This window comes from Mauremys mutica, chromosome 1 (assembly GCF_020497125.1).
Source record: "Mauremys mutica isolate MM-2020 ecotype Southern chromosome 1, ASM2049712v1, whole genome shotgun sequence".
Taxonomy (NCBI): Eukaryota; Metazoa; Chordata; order Testudines; family Geoemydidae; genus Mauremys; species Mauremys mutica.
Window position 1 is genome coordinate 309,100,436 of NC_059072.1, and position 22,691 is coordinate 309,123,126.

At 53.7% G+C, this 22,691-nt stretch overlaps 2 protein-coding genes across 5 annotated transcripts in view; one reads left to right on the forward strand and one right to left on the reverse strand.

Annotated features, from left to right (window-relative positions):
* The window catches only part of NEK3 (NIMA related kinase 3), a 38,637-nt gene extending 30,097 nt beyond the window's left edge, over positions 1–8,540 (reverse strand). The window contains exons 1-3 of one of the 4 annotated variants that reach the window (XM_045014668.1): positions 8,497–8,511; positions 5,808–5,842; positions 4,491–4,735 (exon numbers count right to left, since the gene is read on the reverse strand). In XM_045014668.1, the coding sequence (XP_044870603.1) occupies positions 4,491–4,607 (117 nt within the window). In that variant the 5' untranslated portion in view covers positions 4,608–4,735; positions 5,808–5,842; positions 8,497–8,511. Of the gene's footprint in view, positions 1–4,490; positions 4,736–5,807; positions 5,843–8,149; positions 8,365–8,496 lie in introns of those variants that run through there. The other 3 variants (XM_045014647.1, XM_045014659.1, XM_045014656.1) reach the window with 3 other exon arrangements.
* Positions 8,541–14,245: 5,705 nt separating this feature from the next.
* Positions 14,246–20,345, forward strand: LOC123353038. The gene is made up of 3 exons (XM_044993761.1): positions 14,246–14,435; positions 16,049–16,100; positions 17,294–20,345. Exons 1-3 carry the CDS (start codon positions 14,289–14,291, stop codon positions 18,361–18,363), a joined length of 1,269 nt encoding a protein of 422 aa, XP_044849696.1. The 5' UTR covers positions 14,246–14,288; the 3' UTR covers positions 18,364–20,345.
* The last annotated feature ends 2,346 nt before the right edge of the window (positions 20,346–22,691 follow it).

Consider the following 22,691-nt stretch of genomic DNA (forward strand, 5'->3'; position numbering starts at 1 on the left):
TCCCTCGAATGAGCCAATTGTCTAGATACGGAGAACGTGTATCCGACGGTGGCGAAGAGAGGCGGCGACTACCGCCATGCACTTTGAATACACTTGGGCTGTATAGAGGCCAACCGGGAGGGCCGTATACTGGAAGCGACGGTAGGCCCCCAACCGGGGGTACCTTCTGTGTGGAAGAGAAATGGCGACGTGAAAATATGCGCCCTTCATATCGAGGGCGGCATACAGTCTCCGGGATCCAAGGATGGGATGACGGTCCCCACGGGTACCATGCGGAACTTATCTGCATCGTGAACTTGTTGAGGTCCCGCAGGTCTAGGATAGGTCTGAGACCTCCCTTTGCCCAGGGGATTAGGTTTCGTCCTTAGGTACCTCCTGTATAGCTCTGATGAAGAGGAGCGTCCGCAAATGTTGCAAGCGGAACTGCTCGTGAGAGGGGTCCCTAAGAGGGACGAGGATGGGTAGGCTTTTGCCCCATTGGTGGTTAGAAGGACCTTAATTTTGGCTCCTTTGGGGGCCTGATTGACGCCTACGACCGCATAAGTGACGCCTGCTGGCAAAGTCCTGTCTTTGACTAGGCGCAGGGTAAGAGTGGTGAGGCTGGGGACGGAAAGGTCGGCGCTAAAGCACTGGCATGTGCATGCCGAGAGAGAGCGCAAAGTGACCCTGCTGCCCTTCAGGCTTTGCAGCCTAGGGCCCGTTTTTCCAGAGAACAGGTCTTTGCCATTGAAGGGCAAGTCCTGTATAGTGTACAGCAGCTGCGAGGGAAGGCTCGATAACTGGAGCCATGAAATGCGCCTCGTGGCAACACCCGAGGCCAGGGTTGTGGCAGCGGAGTCAGCTGCATCCAACGAGGCCTGGAGGGAAGCTCTAGCCAGCTTCTTCCTTCGTTCCAGGAGGGCATCGAACTCTTGAGAGGAGTTCTGAAGAACCGACTCTGTAAATTTGCCCACCGCCACCCATAGTAGCGGCTAAGCAGGGCTTGCTAGTTTGCTACACGAAGTGGCAGGGCCCCCGCTGAGTACATCTTATGGCCCAGTAAGACCATTCGCCTAGCCTCCTTGGATTTAGGGGCTGGTGCCTGCTGGCCATGGCGTTCCATCCCATTGAGGGACTGGACGACAAGGGAGCGGGGAGGGGGGTAGATGTACCTATAGGTACTCGTACCCCCTGGATGATACCATGCACTTGCGTTCCGATCAGAGGAGGGCCCGAGGAGTATGTTCCTGCCCCCGCCTCATCTGGGGAGAAGCAGAAGAAAGGCCAGGGACAAGCGGGTCCTGTGTGGGCTCGCGCTCCAGGACGACCTCCTGATCCGGTGGGATCTGGGAGCCCGGTGGCTGAACCGGGGCTTGCTCCGACCGGTCAGAGGGGGATGGCTAATTGTCGCCTCTGGCACCCAGAGCTCCGATGGAACGGAGCGAGATGGGAGCACCGGTATGCCTCTGGCATGGTAGTACGCCCAAGGTGACTAGAAGGACCACTGATAGGTCTCCTGGAAGACTCTGGAGGGCACGTCGGAAAACAGAGTACTGCGCATATGAAGTGTCCGCACGTGGCAACACTGATGCGTGGCTGGATGGCCCTGAAGGAGCTGAAGAGCCTTTGGTAGAGTCTCCTTCTCTAACTGACGTCGCTCGATGCGGCGCCGGGGATCGGTACCGGGAGACATACCGGTACCGAGAACGGGACCTGCCACCGGAGCTGTGCCGGGCGGTCGACTGAGAGCGCGAGGCTCGATGTTCAGGAGTGGCTACGGAAGTCTCGGTGCCTGGGGCGGTGCCGGGAGCGGGATCGGTGCCGAGTGTACCAGGCCAGCGAACGGGACGCTGACCGGTGCCGCGAGTACTAAAGATACCGAAATAGAGAACGGTGCCGAGACTGCGAGCGGCGTCGGGACCTCGATTGCTGATGGGACTGAGAACGTCTGCGGGACCACGATCGGGAACGGTGCCGCTCTGCGGTACCGACGCAGGGTGGCGTGAGCAAGACAGGCTCGCCGATAGACAATATAACCCGCACCGGCGGTGTCAGGGGTTAAAGCAGCGCAGGCTCTGCCCTTGCCATCAACTCCCTCGCTGTGGAAATGTTTCCAGCGTGGAGGGAATAGTGAGCTCGACCACAGCTCGCACCGGGGAGCATTCAGGTGCTGGACTCGACAGCTCTTGCGTGTCCGGAGTCTACGGTGTGGATACTGTCGGTGCCGCAGCAGACATCGGTGCTGGGCAATCCGACTGAGCATAGCGCTCAGCTGCGGAGCAGGCGGCTCGGACGCAGCTTCATAGCGAGCTCGACCACGGTCCGTACCGGGGAGCTTTCCAGCACCGGACTCGACGGCTCTTGCCTGGCCGGAGTTAATGGTGCGGATATTGTCAGTGCCGCGGCAGACATCGGTGCCGGGCGAACCGACTGAGCGTAGCGCTCGGCTGCGGAGCAGGCGGCTCGGACGCAGCTTCATAGCGAGCTCGACCACGGTCCGTACCGGGGAGCTTTCCAGCACCAGACTCGACGGCTCTTGCCTGGCCGGAGTTAATGGTGCGGATATAGTCAGTGCCGCGGCAGACATTGGTGCCGGGCGATCCGACTGAGCAAAGCGCTCAGCTGCAGAGCAGGCGGCTCGGACGCAGCTTCATAGCGAGCTCGACCACGGTTCGTACCGGGGAGCCTTCCAGCACCGGACTCGACGGCTCTTGCCTGGCCAGAGTTAATGGTGCGGATATTGTCGGAGCCGCGGCCGACATCGGTACCGGGCGCTCCGACTGAGCATAGCGCTCGGCTGCGGAGCAGGAGGCTCGGACGCAGCAAGTATATTGTGCCTCTTCATCCTCCAGGAGAGGGAACCATGCCGAGTGGACGTCGGAGCCAGCGAGGGCCAGTGCCGGGAGGCCTTGGCGGTACCGGCGATCCGGTGCCGAGGGAGCGCTCCTTGAAGACTAACCAGCGCTCGGCGCCGAGAGCGGAGGAGCAAGAGCTGCCTCCCTCAGGAGCTGCTTGAGACGAAAGTCCCGCTCCCCTTTGTTCTCGGATTAAGGCCTCACAAATGCGGCACTTATCTGTTAGTTGAGATTCCTCGAGGCACTTAGGAGAGGATCTCTTGTCGGCATCGGCTTGTGGCCGGCCAAGCAGTGTAAAACCCTGTGTCCGGGCATCGGACCCGGCACCGGGTGAGGGGAAGGGGATAAACCCCGAACCCCTGAAAATAAATACTATACTACAAACAAATAAAGTTAACTACAACTATAAACATCTGAACTATATACTAAACGAGAGAAACGACGAGTAGCTAGGGAAGTGGAGGTCAGCTAAGCCACGCTCCACTGTTCCAACGGCCATCACGGGCAGGAAGAAGGAACTGAGGGGCGGATGGGTCGGCAGGGGTATATATCCTGCGCCATAGCGGCGCCACTCCAGGGGGCGCCCAGCCGACCCACCGAGTGTTGCTAGGGTAAAAATCTTCCGAAGAGCCGTGCACGCGCGGCGCGCACACCTAACTGGAATGCAAAGGAGCAATCACTCGAAGAAGAATAAATCTTTACATATATTACGTGTCATTTTCAAAACCAGAATTACTTCTGAAGCACTAGATTTCAATTTATTTTCTTCAACTGCTTTAAAAAGCCATTCTTTTAGAAACTTTAAAACTCCATCCATTATTGTAAAATCAATAAGCGAAAAATAGCACACAAAATAAACTTCCCAGAATTGTATCTCTAGAGAATGTAAGTATTTTAGAGCCATTCTGTACGCTTTTTTGAATAGATAGGGTACCTTGCTACATCACTTTATGATTTTCTATTCGGACCACTGCAGAACTAGGTAATGAGGCAGCACTTCCTAGCTCTGGAACAGTTGAAGGTCTATCAGAGCGTATCACAGATTATTTGAATGTGCCTTAGTATAAACTTAACTTTAATCAGGGTATAACCAAGGCCTCTATGAAAAATAATTTTGAGCTTTCTTGGATAGCTGAATGAAAAGCAAGTAATTTGAAATAATTGAATTTCAGCAACAAACCTGACAACCTACTTCCTCTTTGAAGTGAAATCCTGTCCCCAGTGAAGTGAATGGGAGTTTTGCCATTGACTTCAAGTGGAACCAGGATTTAACTCTCTATAACTTCCCATATTCCATAATTCTAATCTTCAGCCACAAATGTGATGCTGGTCAGTCTTTATGGTTACCAGTAACATCCTCAGTCCTGCAGTACTTATTAAAGGCCAAATCCTGTAACATTCTCAACACTCTTATCTCTCAGTGAAGGCACTCATCACTGGGCTGGCTAAGGCCCAGATCCTTCAAAGGTATTTAGGTGCCTGACTCCTAGAGTTAGGCACCTAAATACCTTTGAGGGATCTGGGCCTAAGTTCTGAAATGTTGCACTTTCTCAAGAATAGCCTTAGCCTGCCTCCGTTGGAGGGTATAGTGAGTTTTTAAAAGGCAGTTACAGAATTAAGATAACATATACAAAGAAGGAGAGCGTAAACACTTACCTTGGGAAGTCTTATTTCCTTCATTGCATATTTCTGGTCACTACTCTTATGAAAAACTAAAAGAGCTCTCCCAAAGGATCCCTCTCCAAGTACTTTTAATACAGTGTATTCTTCCATTGTTTGTAAGCCCAAGTCTTATTTGTTTCCTTAAATGTTATATTTCACAAGGATTTCTTCCAAACTGTATAACAAACTCAGTTAATTTTGGGAAAAAATTCAGAAGCTGTATTTTTGGTTAACATTATCTGTATGAGAGAAAATGGCAAAATAACAAAAATATATAATTATAACATGATGGCAATGACAACTGCTCATAATTGCCACAAAAATGAACTTTTGTTCAATGCTATTACGACTTTACTAAGAATAAGGTTTTCAGAAATTTTTACTACAAACTCATACTATGGTAATACTGTGTACATCTATTGCATCTTATAATCAGAACTCTCAAAACACTCTGAAAAAATGAATTAATCTCCATAGTACTCCTGTGAAGTGCTAGATGTTTCTCTTATTCATCATCTTCCTCTACCTGCATCTTTGCTGCTGGATTCATAGTCCCAAGCAGCCAGTTTTACAGGGATATGAAAAATATTTGGAATAAGCAAAATATATGGTGGTGCTGTGTGTTTATAAAAAGTTAGTGGATTTTATTTTGGATGGCCTTCATACCCCACTAATAGATTATATAAGAATTGGAATTTTTTATTAAGACATACTATTATTAACCTGTTAAGCCGCTATATTTACTTTCTTTATTGGGAGATAAATATTATTCATCAAGCCTGTAGGATGGTGCGTACACGTGCACGTTTGATGAATAATATTTATCTCCCAATAAAGAAAGTAAATGTAAAGGCCTTAGACGGTTAAGAGTGCATCTTAATAAAAAGATCCAACTCATGCTTGTTCGGAGAATGAATAGTAAATCTATCATTTTAAAATAAAAAATCCAAAAATTAAGGATCCAGACATAGGATGTGTGATAAACAATAAAAAGAATGGGTTACAGTCAAACCAGATCTCATAAATCACAGTACAAAAGGTGCGTTACATTTATTTCAGCTTAGTGTTATTTTCAGAATAGAAACCTCTAACACCAAAACTACTCAAAATAACAGCAGAAGAGGCACAGGAGGTTTCCCTTATTCACTCCCCTCTTAGGCTTAAGATTCTTAATTCCAGTGGCAATGTCATCAAATGATAAATCAGACCCTATTATTTAGAGAAGGCAAACTGAAGAACAGATCAGCTAAGTGTCACCCAAGGTTACACAGGTGTTGAGAAGAACCACCCAGAACACCTTCCCCTGCTAACCTTCTCTCCTGCTCCATCAATTCTGAGTTCATCTTCTGAAAATACATTAAGAGGTTTTGTTTTTAAAAAGAAGAGAGGCTGTTTGCTGTCATTGCTTGATGCACTATGTCTCATTTACATCAAACTGTCTTTTTATAATTTTGTACTATCCACACTTATGGTGCTGTGTAAATATTTAATGATAAATTAAATTGTTCAACAATCCCTCTTTGCACTCTGATATCACTTGGATTTTCCTTTAACCTCACTAAATGACTACCCTTTTCTGTCTTGTTTGGTTAGCATTACAACCTGGGTTTTTGCTGCCCTAAGCAAACTGAAAAGCTTATAAACATTTTGACTCCTCTAATACTGTATTTTGTTGTTCTAAGAAATTGCATGTACAGTAGAGCCAGCTCTGATTAACACCTAGAGGAACTGTGTTATAGCACACATCCCAAACGCCCAGGGGCGGCTCCAGGCCCCAGCACACCAAGCGCATGCTTGGGGAGGCAAGCCGTGGGGGGCACTCTGCCGGTGCCGCGAGGGCAGCAGGCAGGCTGCCCTCGGCGGCTTGCCTGCGGAGGGTCCACTGGTCCTGCGACTTCGGCAGACCTCCCGCAGGCCTGACTGCGGAGGATCCGCTGGTCCCGCGGCTTCGCCTGACCTCCGGGACCAGTGGACCCTCCGCAGGCAAGCCGCCAAAGGCAGCCTGCCTGCTGTGCTTGGGGCGGCAAAATGCCTAGAGCCGCCCCTGCAAACACCAACACAAATTTCATATGCTACAGCCCTGTCAGCTTTCTCTAATGGCAATCAAAATGAAAGGTAAATTTTGTGAAGGATTTAACAAAAACCCTAATGATATTTCATTTAGATGTAAAGAACATTAATCATAATGAGTGGGTGAGAAGTTTGAAAGGTTAAGGGAATGCAGCCAAAAGTACTCTCACACCCCATCTACCCTAAGGAAATGTTTCTGAAATTTCCCACCAGAGCTAGCACCAGGTTTCCAATGTCAGGAGCCTTTGCATAAACAAGCTACCAGCATTTTAAGGACTGTTCTATCAAACCCTGCTTAGAACAAATATAATCAAAAAGTGCCAGCGACAGTGAGGGCAGCTGGTGGCCCATCTACACTAGAGTTTCTAACATTGCTAATACTAGTGAGGTTGTGCCACTGTTAGCTCTAGGATAGACAGGACCTCACTGAAGGAAGGAAAGGGGATAGAATAATAAGGCTGTAACTACATCAGGAAGAATATCCATTGCTAACAATGGGCATCAGCACTCTACACATTCTAAGCTGGTGCTCAAAACAGTACGGACAAGACCAAACCATGTTTAGCATCAGTTCAGAACCCACCATAGCTGAGCGCTACTCAGAACAAAATTAAAACCTAGTTTCTGAAGGTGCCTAATATAGTTTTGTCCTGCTTATGTTTGCAATGAAAGAGTCCAGTGCCATTCAGTTCCACCCATTGTCTACAATGGATACATTTTCTAGTATAGAACAAAGTCTCTTGCTGTTGATTATACATTTCTTTTCACTAAACAAAGTAAAGTTTTTCAACCAAGACTTCCCAGGTTCTGTTGTAGATTAACACCTGCAAATGCTCTTAAGTGCAGGCTACTCTTTGAGAAGGTCAAAGATCAATTCTTCAGCATGCATAGCCAGGAAAGGCGAACACACCCAATTTTACCTCTGAGGGGTATAAATGAACAATAGAAACAATACTGAAATAGGACAGATACACTAAATGAGGAGAATTAATGTGCGGACAGTAGGTCTGTGAAAGCCTAGGTCAGGTGGTGTGCCGAGTCTTCATTTATTCACTCTGATTTGAGGTTTCACGTGCCAGTAATACAGTTTAACATTTTTAGAAGGTCTCTTTCTATAAGTCTATAACATATAACTAAACTATTGTTGTATGTAATGTAAATAAGGTTTTTAAAATGTTTAAGAAGCTCCATTTAAAATTAAATTAAAATGCAGAGCCCCCTAGACCAGTGGCCAAGGCCCAGGCAGTGTAAGTGCCACTGAAAATCGGCACACACGCCATAGGCAGGGCTGGCTCCAGGCACCAGCTTATCAATTCGGCGGAGGGTCCCTCGCTCCCCGGAGCAAAGGACCGCCCGCTGAATTGCAGCCGATAGCGATCCTGGCTTTTCTTTTTTTCTTTTTTTTTGGCTGCTTAGGGCAAAAAAAACCCTGGAGCCAGCCCTGGCCATAGGTTGCCTTCCCCTGGCCTAGGTGGAGGAGCCACCCTGTGCTGCACAGCGAGAGGGCGCACGCCCTGGCTAGATAGATTAGGACCTTGGCTATACAAGAAAATTAATAGGGTATGAATTTAAAGCAGCTTAACCATTCCTGGTAAGGCCATGTGTGGATGCTCTTATTCCAGACTCCCCTATTCCGAATTCGCTGCATCCTAGTCCACAACAAAGCACTCCTAATTCCCGGCTAAACGTGCGCGCCCGAGGCGTTCACCGGGATTAGCTGCTCTTGCAAAGCACGTCCCCGAGCGGCCACGGGACGGGCTTGCACCAGCCTCCCCCGCGGCTGGCGGCGGCTCTCGCCCCTTCCAGCTAAATCCTGGAGGGGCGGCGCCCCCACGCCATAGGGCGGGGTCCCCCGCCCAGCCCAGCCCCTCGCGGGCCCAGCCGCCCCGCCCCCGCCTCGTCGCCAGGCGCGGCCCCGCGGCCCCCGTACCGTGCTGGAGCCGCTCCCCGAGCCGGCGGCTGCCGCAGACCCCGCCTCCCGCGCTGCCCAGCCCGCCCCCTCGCTCGAGCGCCGGCCCCGAGCCAGGCCCCGCCCCTCCCCTCCTCTCTGTCATCAGACGGGTGTGGGACGCTGCGGGGCCGTCTCTGTGGTTCGCGGACAAAAGTCATCCAGGGAACCCACGTGGGAGGGTTATTTTTGCTGACGCTCTTCTGCAGCTGGGGCTGGCGCCCAAGCGAGCAGTCATGGTTCTGACTATGCTGAACAGCGCTGGGCCCAGTACAGACCCCTGGGGGACACCACTAGTTACTCCTCTCCATTCTGAAAAATGAGCGTTTATTTGTATCCTTTGTTTCCTATTTTAACCACTTTCTGATCCATGAGAGGACCTTTCCTCTTAATTCATGACCATTGACTTTGCCTAAGAGCCTTTGGTGAGGAACATTATCAGAGGCTTTCTGAAAGTCCAAGCAGGGCCGCCCAGAGGATTCAGGGGGCCCAGGGTCTTCGGCGGCGGGGGGCCCCCGCTTCGGCGGTAAGTCGGAGGCGGGGGGTCCTTCCATTCCGGGACCCGCCGCCAAAGTGCCCCAAAGACCCACGGCGGAGACCCCCCCGCCACCGAATTACCGCCGAAGCGGGACCCGCTGCTGAAGTGCAGCCCCCACTGTGGATCTTCGGGGCACTTCGGCGGTGGGTCCCGGAATGGAAGGACACACACACACCCGCCGCCGAATTACTGCCAAAGACCCGGCTACACTCCGGCGGCGGGTCCCGCTTCGTCGGTAATTCAGTGGCGGGGGGTCCTTCTGTCCCGGAGAGGAAGGACCCCCGGCCAGCGAAGACCGGGAGCGAAGAAGCTCCGGGGGCCCGGGCCCCGCAAGAGTTTTCCGGGGCCCCCGGAGCGAGTGAAGGACCCTGCTCCAGGGGCCCCAAAAAACTCTCATGGGGGCCCCTGCTGGGCCCCGGGGCCTGGGGCAAATTGCCCCACTTGCCTCCCCCCCTCTGGGCAGCCCTGAGTCCAAGTACACTATAGCCTCTGGATCCCCCTTTCCTACAGGTACCAGAATCACCTCTGGAGCCTTTTTTAAAAATCAGCATCACATTAGCTCTCTGCCAGTCATCTGGTACTGAGGTTGATTTAAGTGATATGTGACATACCATGGTTAGTATTTTTCCAATTTGATATTTGAGTTCCTTCAGAACTCTTAGGTGAATCCCATCTGGTCCTGGTGAATTATTACTGTTTAATTGATCAATTTGTTCCAAAAACTTCCTCTAATGATACCACAATGTGAGACAGTTCCTCAGATCTGTCACCTAAAAAGAATCAGGTGAAAACCAATGCATTTATCCTCCCTACAATAGCTTCATCTTCCTTGTCTGCTTCTTTAGTACTTGAATTGTCCAGTGCCCCACTCATTGTTTAGCAGGCTTCCTGCTTCCGATGTACTTTGGAAAAAAAAATGCTGTTAGTTTTTGTGTCTTTTTTTAGTTGCTCTTCAAATTCTTTTTTGGCCTGCCTAATTATACTCTTAAACTTGACTTGCCAGAGTTTATGCTCCTTTCTATTTTCCTCAGTACAATTTAACTTCCAATTTTTAAAAGATTTCTTTTTGCCTCTAACCACCTCTTTTACTCTCGTGTTTAGCCACAGTGGTGTTTTTTTGAACATCTTACTGGGATTTTCTTGTTGTGGTTATTTAGGGGATACATTTAGTTTGAGCTTCTATTATGATGTTGTTAAATTATTTCCATGCAGCTTGCAGGCACTTCACTCTTGATACTCTTCCTTTTAATGTCCATTAACTAACTACCTCATTCTTATGTAGTTCCCCTTTTGGAAGTTAAATGTTACCTTGGTTAGCTTTGTTGGTATTTCCCTCTCTACTAGGATGTTAAATTTAATTACATTATAGTCGCTATTACCAAGTGCTGCAGATACCGGTATATTCACCTCTTGGACCAGACCCTGTGCTCCACTTAGGACTAAATCAAGAAGTTTCTCTCCCCTGGTGGGTTCCAAGACTAGCTGCTCCAGGAAGCAGTCATTAGTGCTGCCTAGAAATTTTCTCTCTGCATCCCGTCCTGAGGTGACATGTACCCAGTCGATACAGGGATAGTTGAAAACCCTATTAGTATTGAGATTTTTTGTTATTGTAACTTCTCTAATGTCCCTTTCACAGTCACTGTCGCCATCCTGGTCAGCTGGTCAGTAATATATTCCTACTGCTATACTCTTATCCAACCATGGAATTTCTATCCATAGTCTATGGTTCGTTTGATTCATTTAAGATTTTTAGTATATTTGACTTTCTCTTTCTTTCACACACAGTGCCACTCCCCCACCAGCATGACCTACAAGGTCATTCCACTACATTTTGTGCCCTGGTATTACCCTGTCCCATTCATTATCATCGGTCCATCACATTTCTGTGAGGCCTGTTATATCAATGTCCTCATTTAATACCAGCCATTCAAGTTCACCCATCTTAGTATTTAGACTTCTAGCATTGGTACACAAGCACTTAGAAACTTTGTCAATATTTAGATGTCTGCCTTCATGGGATGTAATTGAATGGGACTTTCTTTTGTCTGTTTCTCTTCCGTCCCTACCTGCACTTATCACTGTCTCTCCTCTCCTCTTGTCTAGGATATAGAGTGTCCTCTTTAATAAACCCTTGCCTAAGAGATTTATGCAGGCTCTTGGTGGATTCTCCATCACTGGACAATTTTTGAATCACGCTTGGCTGTTTTTTCTAACAGCTCTGCTCTGGGAACTATTGTGGGGCCGGTCTCTGGCCTGTGCTGTACAGAGAATCAAACTAGATGATCACGATGGACTTGGACTTGGAATCCATGAATCATTCTCCTTAGGTCCCTTTAAGTGGAGCCCATGGGAGCCCCGGTTCTCACTGGACAGTACTAGAGAACAGACCCCCATGTGGCTGTATCTTCCCTGCCCTGTCTTGATGTTCCAAGGAAGCTGGTGCATTTTTCCAGTTCAACCCCCCATCCCTACCCTCCCCCACCCCCCCACCCACACACACTGGGCTCACTACAGCTAAGCAATTGAAGGTCTTCCAGTTCCACTGAAGTCAAGGCACTTTGCTGAAGTGGGGACCTCAGTAAATAACCAGCTGGCTGTAACCTTGGTCCTTCTTTATCCATCTCCTACCCACCACTGTTTGCCCCTGTCATGTGCCAGGCTAGAAATTACATTGCCAGCCCTTTGGCACAAGGACTAGGGTCTAAATCTTATTGGGGGGGTTAGTTGCCTAGACACCCTTTGAAGATATAGGCCCATGTCATTATATCTGAGCTTGGCACACTTCTCCCTGAGGCCCTGCCCCCACCACTTTTCCTCAAGGCCTGCTCCCACCCTGCGCCTTCTCCTTGAACCCCTGCCCCCGTCCCGCCCCTTCTCCCCAATCCCCTGCCCCCACCCCACCACTTTTCCCCAAAGCCCAGCCCCCACGTAACCCCTTCTCCCCGTGGCCCTGTCCCCACACCACCCTAAGCCCCAAGTACCTGCCCCCAACCCGCCCCTTTTCCCTGGGGCTTGATTCTTTGGGATCGAGAGAACCTTTTTCTTTTATTAGGGTGTTGGTTTTCATAACCATTCATCCCCAGGACGAGGGCACTGGTGGTGATACTGGGAGATTGGAGTGTCTAAGGGAATTGCTTGTGACTTGTGATTAGCCAGTGGGTGAGACCAAAGTCCTCTTTGGCTGGTTTGGTTTGCCTTAAAGGTGGAAAAACCCCAGCCTTTGACTGTAACTGCCCTGTTTTAAGCGATTTGTCCTGAATTGGCACTCTCAGTTGGGTTCCACCAGAACTGCATTGTCACACCATGAATGCCAGAAACTTACTTATTGTTGTCATGGAAACTGAGAATCTCATATAATCACGTGACTCCAGTTGAGGACTTGCATCAAATGTAGTGAATCTCCTGATAAAATGCAAGCATGGGCAATGCTGTGTAACTGTGTACAGTAAATGGAGATATCCTTAGTCATACTGAGCAGAGAATTGCTTTATCAGATTTTCTTCTGAAAATTCTCCTCTCCCTGTCTCTGAATTGAACAGTGCCAGGGTGGAAGATAGTGGCACATAAGAACATAAGAATGGCCATACTGGGTCAGACCAAAGGTCCATCTAGCCTAGTATTACATCTTCCTACAGTGGCTGGTGGATATTGACAGACAGACACCCAGTCTGGGGACCAGTCCCATCCAGAGCCTCACAGCGCCTGCCTGATTCACTGTGGTGTTACTCCAATTTAATGTCACTCTCCAACGGGTTATGCTGGTGAACGCCATTCCAGAAGGATGTTTGTGACGTTATGAGTCTAATCTAATATCTCATTGAGGAATAACAGAGCCAGAAAGAGTTAATTAACTCACCGACTGACCTGACCCATGGGTGAACCTTAAGGGCTGGTTAGGAAGATACCTAAATGAACAGAGCTTTGAAATGTAAGTCTGCATTGTTAGAGATCTCAAGGGTAGATGTTTGCTCAGGTCTTGTGATGTAAGCAAACAAGTCTTGTCTGTTGCTATAACTTTAATTCAATGATCAAAAAAGGAATATTAACATGTGTGATGATACTTGAGTGAAATAGTGTTATTGTCTATATGTCTCTTTGAAGGTTGTGGAAACCTGTATCTGAACTGTTTAATGGATAAATTACCCTGTGCTAATTGCCAGGATGTTTGGGAAAAAGAATTAAGCCTATTGTTTTTTCAGGCCGAAAGGCTGCTGGAAATGTATAAGAACCCTGGGACACGATTCTACTTCATCTCAGATCTGCTTTGGGTTTCTAGAGGGGGAAACCTTAAGCCATAAGGATTGAGATCCCCAGTCATTGACTGGAGTCACCCTGAATATGGACATTGAACTATAACCTATGGACTCTTTCTAAAAGGACTTTTGGCAACTACAAGCTCACCTCTGCCATGTATCTGAACCTCAAGAATTGAATTCAAGTCTGTATGTATATTGATCTTTTAACCAACACTCTCTCTCTTTTCTTTTTTAATAAATTTTAGCTTAGTTAATAAAAATTGGCTATTAGTGTGTATTTTGGGTAAGATCTAAGTTATAATTGGACTTGGGTATGTGACTGATCCTTTGGGATTGGAAGAACCTTTTCTTTTATATGATGAGATAAGATTTTCAGGAATCATCATCATATCTGACAGGTGTGTCTGAATGGAGGCCTGAGGCTGGGCACTTTAAGGGAACTATTTGGACTTCTGAGTAACCAGTGAGGTACTATAGAAGCTGTTTTGTGCTGGCTTGGTAAATCTAAGTATTGGAATATCCACCAGCGTTTGGAGTTTGTCTGCCCCGTTTGGTTTGCAGTTCACCCTGATTGAGTGACCTCAGCTGGCTCCCACGGGCAGCACTGTCACAATGCTATCAATGAAAGAGAAGTCAGAAAAAAGCCTCAAGACTGATTCAAAGGTTAGAAACCCTGCCTCCTAGTGAGAGACTCATGGAGCTCAATCTCTTTTGCTTAACGTAGAGAAGGTTACGGTGTGACTCGGTCACAGTCTCTAAGTACCTACATGGGGTGCTGGGGAGGGGCTGCAGGGAGCCAGGGTCTTGCCCACCTCTGATGCCTGCAGTCCCTTTGTGATGTCAGGACTCGCTTAGTCCTGGCCCTTTATGATGCGTCACTGGAACAAACAGCCCCTCGGGAGAGATCCAGCCACAGCAGCAGCAGCAGCAGGGAGTGTAGCGTCTCCACCCCTGTGTGCGTCCAGACCATCCTCCCCAGCATGTTTGGCGCGGGGGTGGGGATCATGCAGAGCTGGTTCTGTGCCTGCTGGGACAGCTCCTGGGTGTTGTACACCTGTGTTCTTCTGGTCCTGGTCATCTGGGTGGCCTTGATGACTCAGCACAGCTTCTCCTGGAGAAGCAGGATGGTAGGAGGACCCCCCCCCCACCTAGCCCCCCTGCAGCCGTCCTGCGCTCTCAGCAGAGCTTGCCTGGACACAGCCCCATCGAAGGGAGGGTGGGTGGGAGCGCCCGAGGCCCCCTGTTCTGACCAGGCCCCGTTGGGCTGGCTGGGCACATCTGCAGAGAGAGACAGGGCCACAGACAGAGCTCATGGCTCCATTCATTGCTTGTTCCTTACTGCCCCGACCACCAGCTAGTGCTAGAAATACCAGGGCTCTCCCTCGGAGTCCCAGGCTTCCTGGCAGTAAGCCGGCTCTGGACAGTTATTTCCCTCTGCTCGGGAAAGCTGACCAACAAACCCTCCCAGCTCCCTCCCAAAGCCACAAGCTTTCCTGGGTCCCTGGCAGAGGGCAGGCAAGTGATGCGGGGGAGAAAAGGGGAATCCAGGACAGATCTTTGGACAGCCGTTGGGTTTGGTCAGTTGGGGATCCTGCCTCGGGTCCCAGATCAGTTGGGGAGCTGGGCTCACAGGTGGGAACCAGGGGAGACGGAGAGAAGAGGAAGCCAGAGCACATTGCGAAGCCCAAGGGCCTGGTCCCCATTCAACTCATAACACCGGGGGCAGAAATCACCCCCTCCCCCGGCAAGGGTCAGACCCAGGGCCCACGGACAGCGAAGGAGGAACCTGCTGCCCCTCCCCCCGGGTTACTCTGCGGCTGATGCCGTTTCTGCTCCAGGCAGGGTGCCCAGCCAGCTACAGTGTCTGTGTTTGTCACCCAGCTCTCCAAAACAACCAGGCCTTGAACGGCTCATCTGGCCCCAGCCCCAGAACTAACGTCCCAGCATACGGCCCTGCTTGGGCTTCCTGGTGCTGGGGTCCCCAGAGCCCTGGGGGCGATGTGGCAGCTCCTACAGCCTCGGTTCCTTGAGCAGTCTGTAATCCGCAGCTCAGCTGGTGCCAGAATGGGGCAGCCTGGAATTCAAGGGGCTGAGAGAGTGCCAGGGGCAGCCTGGTGCCCAGGCAATAGAAAGGGGAGCCCAGGGTATTCCCTCCAGCTTGTGTTCCCTGGCATATGGCCATGGGCTGGGTGAGGGGCAAAGGCAAACCAGGGACCCCCTTGGCATGTGGCTGCCCCCATCCATACCCACAGCATCCAGATGGGTCTGTACTAGCCTGTGCTGCCACTGTGCGTGAAACCACGCTTACATTTCTGGGTTTAGCTTGCTAGCTGGAGGGGATGTAGCATGAATCTGTCTGTGCGAGCTGGGAATCACCCTGCCAGCTCCAGGGGCAGATGGGGCCCATGCGTGTAGGTCCGGGGGCAGCAGAACATCCCAGACACTCTGGATGAGCTGGTTTCAGTGGGGCGCAGCTGCGGAGGCTGTGGACACAGCCTGGCCTGCTATGACTCTGGTGTGGTGATGACCTGATGTCGGGAGATGGGGGACCCAGGATTGTTCCAATGACACTTGGGTGGGGAGCCCGGGGCATGGCTGAAGGAGCCTGGAGTTGTCCAGCTGCAGGAGGTGGAGGGAAGCGCGGGCACCTCTGGCACCGGGCTGGGCTGGGCAGGAGGCTGGCACTGCACAGCCTCAGTCTGGGTACTACGTAACTCTGCTGCTTCCTTGGCTCCCGCAGGCTCTTCTGGTCAGCAGGCTCCAACGGAGAGGGACAGTGGACAAGGGAGAAGGTAAGGCCTGCTTCACACTCCCTGACGGCTCCCGGGCTCAGAATCCCAGGGCTTCTCCCAAGCCCTCCACCCTGGACCAGGGGTCCCGCATGAGGCCCCCCCAGGCTTGGCCTGCCCCTGGGGATGGAAGCAGGAGCCAAGGTGCTGACTGGAGCAGGGATAAGCTGACATGCTGCTAACGAACCGTCGTCTGGGGGCTTTGCCGCGATGGAGGCAAACACCCAATTGTCTGTCCCCTCTGGCAGGTTGTCCCCATGTCCTCCAGGGCTTTGTGCAGGCTAATGGTGAGCATCGCGGGGGAGGAGAGGGGGAGCTACCTGCCCTTCCCAGAACAGGGCAGCTTTGCCAGCAGGAGGCACTGCCCACTGCCCAGCAGCTCTTGTCTTTATTTCACCCCGTCTGCTCTGTCTTGGATAGTGGTGTAGCCCCCTGGCACTCCGTTGCTGTGCATCGTATCAGGGCTTGCAAGGCCAAGGCTGCTAGGTGCTGCCAGCCCCTGACATTTGCCAGAGAGATTTCCTGGGATCCCGCGCACTGGCGAGACCCATTTCTGCAGGATGGGGCACCGGCTGGGTTATTTGCACCAGGACCATGTGCCATCCGGGTTTCTGGTACTGGACAGTGCACCGGCCAGATTCACGGCCCTGGCACGATGCCCTGGGCGGGTTCACGGCGCTGGGACTTAACCCTAGCCAGGTTCACAGCACTGGCAGTATTTGAGAGGGGGCCTGGCGTGGTGCTGGCGGAGTGTTTCATCAGGCCCCAGGCTCTCACAAGCTCAGCATGCCTGGTTCTGGAGCAGCAGCGCAGAGTGGCCTGGGGCCAGGGCACTGGAATGAGGGGGCCGGGGGGCCATGCCCTCTGACTTTTGACTGACTGTAAGGGCAAGCAACAGGAGGAAGGGCGTGCAGAGAAGAAAGAGCAAGCGGGGGGCAGGCTCTTGGAGGAAAGCAGTGGCGGAGGAGCGGGGCTTGGTGTGAGTGCAAGGCCTCGGGGGGAATAGGTCACAGGAGGGCGGAATGCCGGGAGAAGGAGTGGCACGGGGCGGGGCCTCAGGGTTAGGAGCAGTGCAGGAGTGGGGATTTGGGGTTGGGGCGGTACGGATGGGTGGGATCACGGTTGGGGTTCCGGTGGCCCCCGCTACGTTCAGACCCCATCTCTCCTCAGAAGCCCTCGCTGCTGTTCTGTTTTAGGTGCAAAGAAGCAGCGGGTGAAGCAGCCACGTGACCAGCTGTGTTGGGACCCCTCACGCCGCACTCGCCGAGCTTCCAGGCGCCGCTCCATCCACCAGCTGCTGTGTGACAACTCAGACTGTGTCCTGTGCAACGAGGTGGCCCAGCAAGCCGAGCGGCTGGTGAACACCGACAGGGCCAGTGTGTGGGTCCCTGCTGGGCCAGGGTCACCTCCCCCTCCTGCCTCCCACTCCAAAGGGAGGAACCTGCTGGGTAGATCCATGTGGAGAGGCCTGGATGTGCTGCAGTGGTGCCGCTCTAGGACATGTATAGGCAACCGGGTCCTCCCACCTGCGCAGAGCCCCTTCCCGCCCAGTAAGTCCCGCTCCCCTCCCGAGCGCCAGGCAGGCAGCTGGAAAACAGAGCGCCACCCGCCGAGAGAGGATGAGGAGGGGCTGCCCCGCCCACAGCAGGCCAAAGGCTCCTCCATGGAGCAGGAGGAATGTTTCTGCTGCTCCTGTCTCTGGGATGAGACTCTCCTTCGCGGGCAAGAGCAGGCCCAGAGTTCCTCTTCTTTCCAGCATGAGCAGCCCCTACTCACATGGGAGCTGAGAACGGGATCGAGCCAGCACGAGCCATTTCTTCCCAGTCATGAGGAGTACCCCAGCCCCTCTCCTGCTCAGCATGAGCCCTTCTCACCAAGCCAAGGGGAACATGGCTGGGTCAGGAGTTTCCTGCACAGAGGCAGAGCAAGGAGCCCCCAGGCCGCTCCCCAGAGGCAGGCGCATCGCCCCAATTGGGTGCCGTTTCTGGTCAAGTCCCCAGGTGGGACCAGGATGTCAGGGCGGGAGGCCAAATGGCAGCGAGACCAAGAAAACACGGCACCCAGGGCCGCAGGGGAAGCTCCGATGTCTCTGGCTGGGAGACCCCCAGCGCGGGTCAGCCCTGGAGCCCTGCGTGTGCCCGGCAGGCTCGAATTGGCCGAAGCGGAGACCCCCTTCCTCCAGAGCGACGTCAGGGCGAGTCTCGAGCTCCTTGGGCCAGAGACTGATCAGAGAGTCTCAGAGCCAGGCAAACCAGTACCTGTGTGAGACGTGCCATGGCCTCTTCACCACCGGTGAGGAGAGACTCAGTCTCCCGCCCTGTCCTGCCAAGGGGGCTGAGAAGTCAGATGTGGCGAGGGCTCAGCTAGAGACTCACGTGCGCCAGAGGGACAGGGAGACATCAGGTGATGTCTGCAGAGGGGAGCAAGGTGCATCCTACCAGCAGTCTCGGGATCTGGGCCGTGCAGCTGGCGCCCGCCTGTACGAAGGTCCCGCTGGCGCTGAGGATGGAGAGGAAGCAGGGGGCCAGATGTGGGCCCCACCAGCACATCATCCCCAGCCAGTAACCAGAGACAATGCGGGAGACAAAGGCTCGTCCGCAACCTCCAATGAGCTTGTGTGCCCCCTGTCCAGTAGCCGGTGGCCAGCCAGCCCCTCGGAGCAGCGCCCGCAGTCTGCAGAAGGGCTGTCCCAGTTCAGCACTGAAGGCAAGTGGGAGATGGTCGGGGACTGGGACAGTGAGGCCATGGCAGCCTGGGACGCGGAGGGGGAAGGCAGCCTGGGGTGGAAGGAGAGGAGGGACACCAAGGTGCGACGCAGCATGAGAGAGATGCCGGCGGAGGGGACAAGCCCAAGGGCTGGAACCAACATGAGGCAGACAGAGGCCATGGTGCTGACTGAGGCACCACCCAGGGCTGAACAGCTGCCTCATGCACCTCCAGGGAGAGGGGCCGAGTCACCGTCCATCCCCTGCAAGGGGAAGGGCTCCACCTTCAGGGGAATCATGCTGGGCTTCCTCAAACGCGTCACCTCCAGGGCATCGGTGGAGAAGAGAGGACAGGTTGACAGGTCGGTGGCTGCACCACGCGGAGCCCCGCCACCCCCTTAGAAACTCGCCCCATCCCCCAAGAGCGTGACCTTCAATGCCAATGTCCACATGTGGGCAGAGGTCAGGAGATGCCAGCTGTGTTCCAGCGCGGAGGAGATGGATGGTGCTGGGAGAAAGGAGCCAGCCACAGCTGTTTGGACCAGGCCAGGGGCTTCCAGGGAATGGGGCTCCCCAGGGATCTGGGGTGGCCTCCCCCAATGCCAGGTGAGGGGACAGCATGACCAGGAGAGAAGAACCTTCTCCACAGGAAACAGGGCCGTCAGCAGCGTGTGGTGGATACCAAGAGCGGGTGACCCTGAGAGTGACCGAATGCAGGGAGGGGAATGTGCATGATCCCAGTGGGACGCCAGCTGTGCCAGCGGCACCTTCCGCCTCATGGCCACCACCCCCAGCCTGCCCCACCACCAGGGACACCAGAACAACTGGCAGTCACAAGGGAGAAGAAGGCGAAGGAGTCTCACAGTCTGGCTCAGCAGCCCTGGGCTCCAACCAGCCATCTCCCAGGGAGTCCTCCAGAACAAAGCCCAGAGAGCAGAGGGGTCGGGGACTCAGCCCTTCTCGTCCACAGGGCCAAGGTGGAAGGCCCGCGGTGCAGCAGAGGGGTTGGGGACTCAGTCCTTCTCGCCCACGGAGCCAGGTGGAAGGCCCATGGTGCAGCAGCAGGGCCAGGGGAGTGGACAGCATGGGGATCCAGGCCCAAAGCAGAGAGTGGAGATCCAGCAGCAGAGGGAGGCCCACTGGCAGAAGAACAAGGTCCAGAAGCAGAGAAGGGGAATCCCTGGTGGGAGAGGGAGTCCAGGATCGGCAGGGCGCACGCAGGAGGTCAGGCAAGGCCAGGTCACACGGGGTGGCCATGCCAGCCAATGGCGTGGGAGGAAATGCCACCAAGGACACATCCGGGACAGTCGGCGTGTCTAATCTGGAGCGCCGTGGGCACCGGGCCAGGCTGGAAATTGAGCTTCTGCAGCCAGGGTCATGTCCTGCCAAGAGCACAGGCCACGTGTGCTGGTTCCACCAGCATCATGCTCATGCCCACCTTCACCATGTCATGACAAAACGCCAGCGCTGCACGGAGAGAACCTGTGTGCCTTGCGGGAGAGGATGCAGGCCTGGAGGAGGAAGTTGTCCCCGTCACTCAACAGCGCCGCATCCGAAGAGGAGAGCCGCCTCCGGGCCTTGGATGAGAGTTAGGTTTGGGGCTTGCCGGTGGCTAATAAACCTTTATTTTGTGTGCAATCCGCAGGAGTGATCTGGGGCCCGACACAGCAGCAGGGGGAAGGGCAGGGTCTAGTGGCTGGCACTACTGTTGCCAGGTGTCCAGTTTTTGACAGGAAGGCCTGGTCGAAAAGGGACCCTGGCAGCTCCGGTCAGCACCACTGACCAGGCTGTTAAAAGTCCACTAAGTGGCGCAGCGGGGCTAAGGCAGGTTTCCTGCCTGACGTGGCTTCACACGGCACCTAGAAGTAGCGATATGTCCCCCTTCCAGTTCCTATGCATAGGGGCAGCCAGGAGGCTCCGTATGCTGCCTCCACCCCAAGCGCCAGCTTCACAGCTCCCATTGGCCGTGGTTCCCAGCCAATGGGAGCTGCAGGGGTGGCGTCTGCAGACAGGGCAGCATGCAAAGCCTCCTGGCTGTGCCTCTGGGTAGGAGTCGGAGGGGGAACATGCCACTGCTTTCGGGAGCTTTCTGAAGTAAGTGCCGCCTAGATCCTTCACCCCGATCCCCTCCTGTGCCCCAACCTCTGTCCCAGTCCTGACCCCCTCCCACCCCCCAAACCCCTCATCCCCAGCCTCACCCCAAAGCCTGCACCCCCAGCTGAAGTCCTCACCCCCCGCACCCCAACCCACTGCCTCACCCTGAATTCCTCATTTCTGGCCCCACTCCAGAGCCGGCATTCCAGAGCCCTCACTCCCTCCCACACTCCAACCTCCAGAGCCAGCCCAGTGAAAATAAGCAAGTGAGTGAGGGTGGGGAGAGTGAGTGACGGAGGGAGGGGAGTGGAGTGAGAGGGGGCGGGGCCTCGGAGAAGGGGCAGGGTAGGGGGCAGGGCAAGGGTGTTCGGTTTGGTGCAAGTAGAACATTGGCAACCCTACCTGGGCAGCGCCTGGCACAACAGGGCCCTGATCCCAGCTGGGGCAGGGCCTGTCTCTCACACTGTGTCTGGGCAGCACCTGGCACAACAGGGCCCTGATGCCAGCTGGGGCAGGGCCTGTCTCTTACACTGTGTCTGGGCAGCGCCTGGCACAACAGGGCCCTGATGCCAGCTGGAGCAGGGCCTGTCTCTCACACTGTGTCTGGGCAGCGCCTGGCACAACAGGGCCCTGATCCCAGCTGGGGCAGGGCCTGTCTCTCACACTGTGTCTGGGCAGCGCCCGGCACAAGGGAGCTCTGATCTCAGCTGCAGCCTCTAGGTGCTGCTGGGAGATGACTAATGGTAACGAGCAGAAGCTGAGCTATAATTAGCATCCTTCGAACTGCATTCAGGCCCATCAGCCCCATCCCGGAGCAGGGTGCCCTGTGCTGGGCAGACATGGCATACAAGCCATCTCCTGCCCCACAGAGCTCTCAGGTTTAGGCTCCGATCCTGTGGTGAGCTCCCTATGGGCACAGCTGTGTCCCTACATGCTGCGCCTCACAGGAGTGGGGTAACCTGGGACAAGACGGGACAGGTGGGTGCGGGGCGGCTGCCTGGCCGGCCGTGGGTGTGCAGAGGAGCTGGGTGTGATGGGGAGATGGCCTCAGCTGTATTGTTAACAGAGGGGAACAAGGCTCATAAGGTAGGAGCCCCCTTAGGAAGGAAGCAAGCGTGGGGGACCCAGTGGCGGGGCACAGGCCTGACACTCAAGAGGCCTGGGTTCAATTCCTGCTTCAGACAGGTCCATCCTGGGCGATCCTGAGCAAGTCCCTGCGGCTGGACCCACAAAGTCTCTAGGGTAGAGTGATGCAGCATGGCGCTGTCAGTCACTTTGATCTCTGGGCTCCACGAAGCGGAGCTCCGCGCCTGGGCTCCCTGCACAGGGCTCTTGAGGTGATTCCGGCAATTACACACCGGTAAGTCTAACATCGGTACCGGGCAAATTAGTTGAAAAAGACGGTTACTCACCGTTGTAACTGTTGTTCTTCGAGATGTGTTGCTCCTATCCATTCCATGTAGGTGTGCGCGCCGCGCGTGCACGGCTCTTCGGAACATTTTTAGCCTAGCAACACCGGCGGGCCGGCTGGGCGCCCCCTGGAGTGGCGCCGCTATAGCGCTAGTTATATACCCCAGCCGGCCCGTCCGCTCCTCAGTTCCTTCTTGCCGGCTACTCCGACAGTGGGGAAGGAGGGCGGGTCTGGAATGGATAGGAGCAACACATCTCGAAGAACAACAGTTACAACGGTGAGTAACCGTCTTTTCTTCTTCGAGTGATTGCTCCTATGCATTCCATGTAGGTGACTCCCAAGCCTTACCTAGGCGGTGGGGTCGGAGTGAGACGTGGCAGAGTG

Coding starts and splice junctions, on each gene's coding strand:
- LOC123353038 (XM_044993761.1), top strand. CDS start 14,289: ATGTTTGGCGCGGGGGTGGGGATCATGCAGAGCTGGTTCTGTGCCTGC. Junction 14,436..16,048: donor TCTCCTGGAGAAGCAGGATG/GTAGGAGGACCC, acceptor TGGCTCCCGCAG/GCTCTTCTGGTCAGCAGGCT. Junction 16,101..17,293: donor GACAGTGGACAAGGGAGAAG/GTAAGGCCTGCT, acceptor GTTCTGTTTTAG/GTGCAAAGAAGCAGCGGGTG.